General features: G+C 33.7%; 1 protein-coding gene and 1 non-coding gene across 2 annotated transcripts; one reads left to right on the forward strand and one right to left on the reverse strand.

The window, feature by feature from the left end:
* Positions 1-895: 895 nt before the first annotated feature.
* On the forward strand, positions 896-979 carry TRNAL-CAA (transfer RNA leucine (anticodon CAA)). Its single transcript has one exon. It is a non-coding gene; the product is annotated as a tRNA-Leu (tRNA).
* A 2,098-nt stretch (positions 980-3,077) lies between these two features.
* Positions 3,078-5,351, reverse strand: LOC105160873 (putative protein phosphatase 2C 25). The gene is made up of 4 exons (XM_011078374.3): positions 4,852-5,351; positions 4,023-4,358; positions 3,739-3,918; positions 3,078-3,647 (listed from the first exon to the last, which is right to left on the reverse strand). The coding sequence occupies exons 1-4, from the start codon at positions 5,260-5,262 to the stop codon at positions 3,483-3,485; spliced, it is 1,092 nt and encodes a 363-aa protein (XP_011076676.1). The 5' UTR covers positions 5,263-5,351; the 3' UTR covers positions 3,078-3,482.
* Positions 5,352-6,049: the final 698 nt, after the last annotated feature.

Here is a 6,049-nt window from a genome sequence, read left to right on the forward strand (position 1 = left end):
ATCATTATTTCATTCCTAAAAACCAAATAATGCTTAAAAAGTATCTCAGTAGAGTTATGAATTTGTATGATTTTTTAAGTTAAGCCAAATACTCTCTAGATCTCTTACAACTTGTAAAAAATAATTATGTACCCACTCTGCCCGCCAATGTTGTGGGAAATATTTGAGAGAATTGTGTTGGAGTAGCATGTTTGAGAAGCACAAGTAGAGACCCGTTTGAATGAGCTTATAACTTCTACAATATGTTGTTGGGCTAAAGACACACATAGACTTCTTGTGATTAAGAAAATTACACTTGGCACACTAGCTATTTTTCTTTGTTTAATAAATAGATTCATCAATTAATCAAAATTTATCAAATTTGTTGATACTAGAAAAAAAAAAGATCGAAAGAAAATCTATATTTATTCTCGATTGATTTACTATTAATTTATTACAAATCAAACAAATATTTTTTAACAAAACTACCGCTATAAGGGTGGAAATATATCCTCCACATACATTAGCACGTGTGAAGATGTAATGACTGTAGTTCGATCAGAAAATATTTATTTGACCTGCCATAAGTTAGTAATAAATCAATTGGGAATAAATATAAATTTTAATTCAATTTTTTTAACTTGGTGAATTTTTTATTAACAAATGGAACTATTTATTGAACGAAAACAAACGTCAAGAGTATTAAATTTAATTTTTCAAATTAAAAGAGATCTTTACGTCTAGTAATACACCAAACATCTGGGAGAGTGGTGTAATTATCCTTATTTTATACGATGTTCAAGAACCTTACAAATATCTTAGGGTCATGATTGGTATATCTCCTGAAGAGGAGAATGTAGGCTCTTAGAGGATTTGAATTCTTTGTAAAGTTTGACAGATATAAGTTAACAAACAAGTCAGGATGGCCGAGTGGTCTAAGGCGCCAGACTCAAGTTCTGGTCCTCGTGAGAGGGCGTGGGTTCAAATCCCACTTCTGACAGCATATTAAAACCTCTGTATTTTGTTTGAAAAAGTAAATTCTAAAGTCTCCTACTCAAATACTTTTATTTTGTATATTGAGTGGATTGGGAAGAACAGTGTTCTCCAATTGCTCCAAGTCTTTGACTCTTTCAGAAAAGAAAATTACTTAGAATTAATACCCATACTATTATGTTGGAGTGTATTATTTCAACCTAACAAATATTCCTAGATACTTAATTCCCAAATATAATTACTTCAAATTTATGATGGAATTTAAGAAACTTGTTGGCATAAAGATCAAAACTCACTACACTAAGAAATAGCATATATTAGAAAACGCTCATACGAGATTTATTATAATTATAAATATCATTTGATATGAAAAATTATAAATACCTTCTAGAATTAATGGTTGTCTTACAGATATTTTCATTGTCACAAGGGGATAATGGTTAGACGATCATTAATTTTAGGGAGAAATCTGTAATTATCCAAACAACGAAAGTATTTATAATTAGGATGAATTACAACAACCTCTCCTAAAAATTGTCATAATCACGATTATCTCTTCATTATTTGAATAATTACAAATACCCCCATGATGTTTGAAGAAATTATGTAATTTTTCGATGGAGGTATGAAATTATCAACTTTGCCTAACTGTATTTTTTTATTTTTTTTAAAAAATAAAAAACTTATAAAAAATCAAACAGGGTGGATGAATTTTTTTTAAAATTTTAAAAACAAATTATCCACTTAGTCCAAAAAAATAAAGAATAAATAAAAATCTTATAATTTTTAATCCACAAAAGTTCATCATAAGAAATAGATAGAAATCTAACGGATTTGACTAATTGTTAAAGGACAGTTAAAATCAAGGGGTATTAGTAGCTTTTCAAACAACAAGGAGAATATTCGTAATTATGCAAAACTTCAAGGGAGGTCGTTGTAATTTACTTTTATAATTATGATAAATTTCAGTAGAGTTCATTGTACTTTACCCTAAAAAATAATATTTAGTGACAAAGTATTAAGTAATAATCTTAAAGTTGTCACAAAGTATACATACATTAAATGACTAATTTTAAGGGATAAATGCACTTCCCTCTCCTGAAGTTTGGTGTCATTACACATAGACCCCATATAGTTTGGAAAATTACATGTAGTACCTCCGAAATTTGCTTCCTTCTACAAATAAATCTATACATTAGTTACAATTTATTGAATTTACATTAACAAAAAGATCGAAAAAATAATTATATTTACCTCTGATTAATTTATTATTGATTTTATTACAGGTTAAATAAATTATTTTATGACCGAATTACCCTCATACATCTTTAGGTGTTGATGCATATAAAGAGGTATATTTTCACTGTTACAAAATTAGTTTAATCATAAAAAATTATTTCGACCTGAAATAAGTCAGTAATAAATCAATTAACGGTAAATACTAATCTCCATTCATTTTTTTTGTAAATATCAACAAATTCAAAGAATTTTTACTAATAAAGGAACTTATTTGTTAAGCGAACCTTATAGATGCTAGATTTTATTTTACGAACCACAAAAGTTCACATAAAATTACATCAAACTTCAAGAAATGAGCGTAATTATCTCCAACTTTTAATCTTATTAGAAATATGTACAAATTATAAACAATTAGTGGCATATTATCATTTTTTGACTGATGTGCATAAGAACCGCATACTACAATCTGTAACAGCGCCCACCCGCCAATGCTCCAGAACATGCGCTAATTTCCAAACAATTGCCCTTGCACGAGATAATTCATTAGGTGTGAAACACGCTTCCAGAGTCCATTGATAATTGTATAATGTGGAAGCCCCATCTCACAAAGAACGAGTAAGCAGCTGCCAGACCTGACCATGTGGACCAACTGAAGACCTAATGCCTTTCATTGCCTTGCCATCCCTTTCTTTGAATATAAGAATCTAAAGATGAAATCCACCCAATAAACACGTTTTCAGAATGCGGGTTGTCATAGCCAACTCAACTTGCTCCATCACCATCAAAGTTGATGCATGCCAGGAATTGCATATGGGATTACAAGAATTTAAAACAGGAGGAAGACCAATCACAACCATCCATCTGGCTTTTGAGATTTAAATATATTCATTGATATTCAAGAATAATATAGAAGCCGTAGAAAGAACAGGGGTACCTAATACAGGCTATTATATTCATCATTGGAGTTGAGATATTTCCATTACAACTCCACAATTTATTGACTACAGTACTGTCTGATAAGTTAGAATATGAACAATATACTCTTGTACTATTAAATTCTTGCTAATGGCAAAATCCCTCTACTCTGGCAGGTGAAATGGCCAAGATGTGCAAGAAAAAGCTATATCTAGGATGTTTTATGGATATAGTTCAAGTTACATGGTGTTACTCATATGCATAATTAGGGGGGCTGATGTGAATTTTCAAGAGTCTGCAAGCTTCTAGCAGCTGGAAGAGACAATTACCATCTAAGCTGTTACTCCTTATATTAGTTACTGGATGAATTGAGTTAATTGAATAACCATAACACTTATGTCATCAAGAGATCCTCTTGTTAGTGACAAATCAACAAGTTTCTTGCAAGCATAGAATGCTTCTGGCTTGTCCACACCGATGCATGACGATCGGACGACATCTACTGCTTCCTGATTGCTAACCTGCAATGGTAGTAGGATATGATTTAGCATCCAATGGTATTGACCAAGCATCAATTTGCACGAACAAGATAGACAAAGTTTAACAAATCACATTGTCCCATAGGCCATCTGAAGCCAGGATTAAGAACTCGCACTCTGGTTCAATCTTGAACACTTTTGTTGCCGGTTCAGCTATCACCCATTCTTTAAGATGGCGATCTCCAATTGCTCTTGATACGGCAAGGGACCCATGCACTCTCCAAACACCACGGCAACAGTCCACATAGCCGCCCTACAAATGAAATTTAAACCATTAGCAATGCATAATGGGTCAAATTATTTCCTTACAGTTTTATATACATTTTCATTGCAGAAGAAGAAACAAATAGTGCTCACCAGACTCTCAATCCTCTCTCTTTCATCATCCAGTGAAGGCCTATGATCAACTGTGAGGGGCTCAGCAACTCCTCCTCGACTCATAACAGCACGACAATCCCCGGCATTGGAGACCACTAGGTCTCCTTTGTGAATCATTGCTGTCACACAGCAGGTACCACCACGGATTTCTTCCTTCAAAAACTCACCATCTGTAATGAGGTACCCCTCCTTCACCGCCTCTTCAACCTCTTCACGTCTTTTTGACAGTTCATTCATAACATTCTTCTGCAAATTCTGTGCTGCAAATTCTGCAGCTCCAGCTCCTCCATGACCATCAAATACACCAAAGAAAGCCTGAAATCACAATCAATGCTAATTTTAATATAATTATCATTGGAACTTTAAAGAAAAAAACAAAAGACAAAAATCTATGTCTCACTGATCATGATTATTTCCATTTGTGCTCCCCAACCCATTCTTTTTTTTTTTTCTGTAGTCTATGCTAGTTCATCATATGTTAAAATACTTGATCCATCTTCTCTCTATACGACAACATAACATAATCCTCCACACAAGGAGAGGAAATAATCTAACCGCAACTGTTTAATACTCCTCATTCATAAATAAAAGTTTCCTCATTATCATAATAATTAATAATATAGTTTTTTTCAGTTGAACAACCAAATCAATCAATCTTCAATAGTTCAAACTCCAAGGAAAGCACACTACCTAATAAAGGTTCCATCCAACTACAAATCCAACATCATCACACCGAACCGATAAAATCAACTCCACCAAAACCTCTGAATCAGAAATATTATTAGGATTTAAGAAAAGAAAAACAAACCTGTTTAGAATCCCCTTGAAGACCCAAGACGGCAGCGTAGCGATCCTCCATCAAACCTCCCCTTTTCCCTCTCTTACAGCACACCGAATAACCCTCTCCTTCCAACTCCACATCACTCGACCTATCCAAATCGGTCGTCGTTTTAATATCCTCAAACCCTAAACTCGCCACCGGTATACTAATCCTCCCCGGTCTTTTCCTCTTCAACATCGCCGGCGCCTTCGGCGACCCTACGTCCTCCTCTTCCCCTCCATTAAACGAACCTCGTATGTTCTTGATCGCATACGACGACGGAGACGACAGCGTCGCCGGCGGAGGAGATGTCGCCGGCTTGCAGAAAATCGGAGACAACTTTCTCGGTGACGGCGTGAATATTGGAGAGCTTGACACTGCTGCTACAGCACAATGCATGATTTTCTTCCCCTTCTCTCTCTTGATTTTCCTGCTCTTTGCTGTTCCTTCCTTCCCTTTCTGTTAAAATGAATTCTATGCTACTGAATTGGGGGCCTCGGGCTATATATACTGTGATGGCATGGCAAAGACGACGTCGTTCCTCAGGTGAGACAGATTTAGGGGTTTTTTAATGTTCACGCTCTTACGTAGGGAGGTTGCAATAACTCGCTCAAGTCAAAGTCTTAAATTAGTATTTCTTTATTTTTTAATTATGAAAATTCATTCTTAGGCTAGAAATATTGCAATAGGATAATAAATCTTGAGAACCAATCAAAATATTGTAGTAATTCGATATCGCTTACCCGTAATTTATCGATATTTTATTAATTTATTACTTGAATAATAAAATTCGTCGATTGAAATTTACTATCGTTGACTGATTTTACATTACAAATATCTTTTTCTTAAATGCAATTTTCCACAGATTTTGGTACTTTCTTATCATAGTATATTTTTTCCCCGTTCTGTTCAGTAACGGAAGAAAAAAGTATGGAGTAGATGTCTTCGTTTGCACATAATTTATAATAAGAAAAGGAGATTGTAGTTACAAAATATTGAAAGTGAAAATCCTCATTTATGAGCGTTAAATGTCATTTTGACCGATCATCCATTTCCTTAACTTTCAGCCGATACATGTAATTTAAATACGATTCCTAAGATTATGTTAAATATAAAAATATTTGAATAGATGGTTGTAATTTTTTAGAAAAAGTGCACTATGTCTGATTTTATTTTTAACCTGTTT

Source organism: Sesamum indicum, linkage group LG4, assembly GCF_026168435.1.
Source record: "Sesamum indicum cultivar Baizhima isolate 11 linkage group LG4, ASM2616843v1, whole genome shotgun sequence".
NCBI classification, from domain to species: domain Eukaryota; kingdom Viridiplantae; phylum Streptophyta; class Magnoliopsida; order Lamiales; family Pedaliaceae; genus Sesamum; species Sesamum indicum.

Coding starts and splice junctions, on each gene's coding strand:
- LOC105160873 (XM_011078374.3), bottom strand. CDS start 5,262: ATGCATTGTGCTGTAGCAGCAGTGTCAAGCTCTCCAATATTCACGCCG. Junction 4,359..4,851: donor TTCAAGGGGATTCTAAACAG/GTTTGTTTTTCT, acceptor TTGTGATTTCAG/GCTTTCTTTGGTGTATTTGA. Junction 3,919..4,022: donor GAGAGAGGATTGAGAGTCTG/GTGAGCACTATT, acceptor TTTCATTTGTAG/GGCGGCTATGTGGACTGTTG.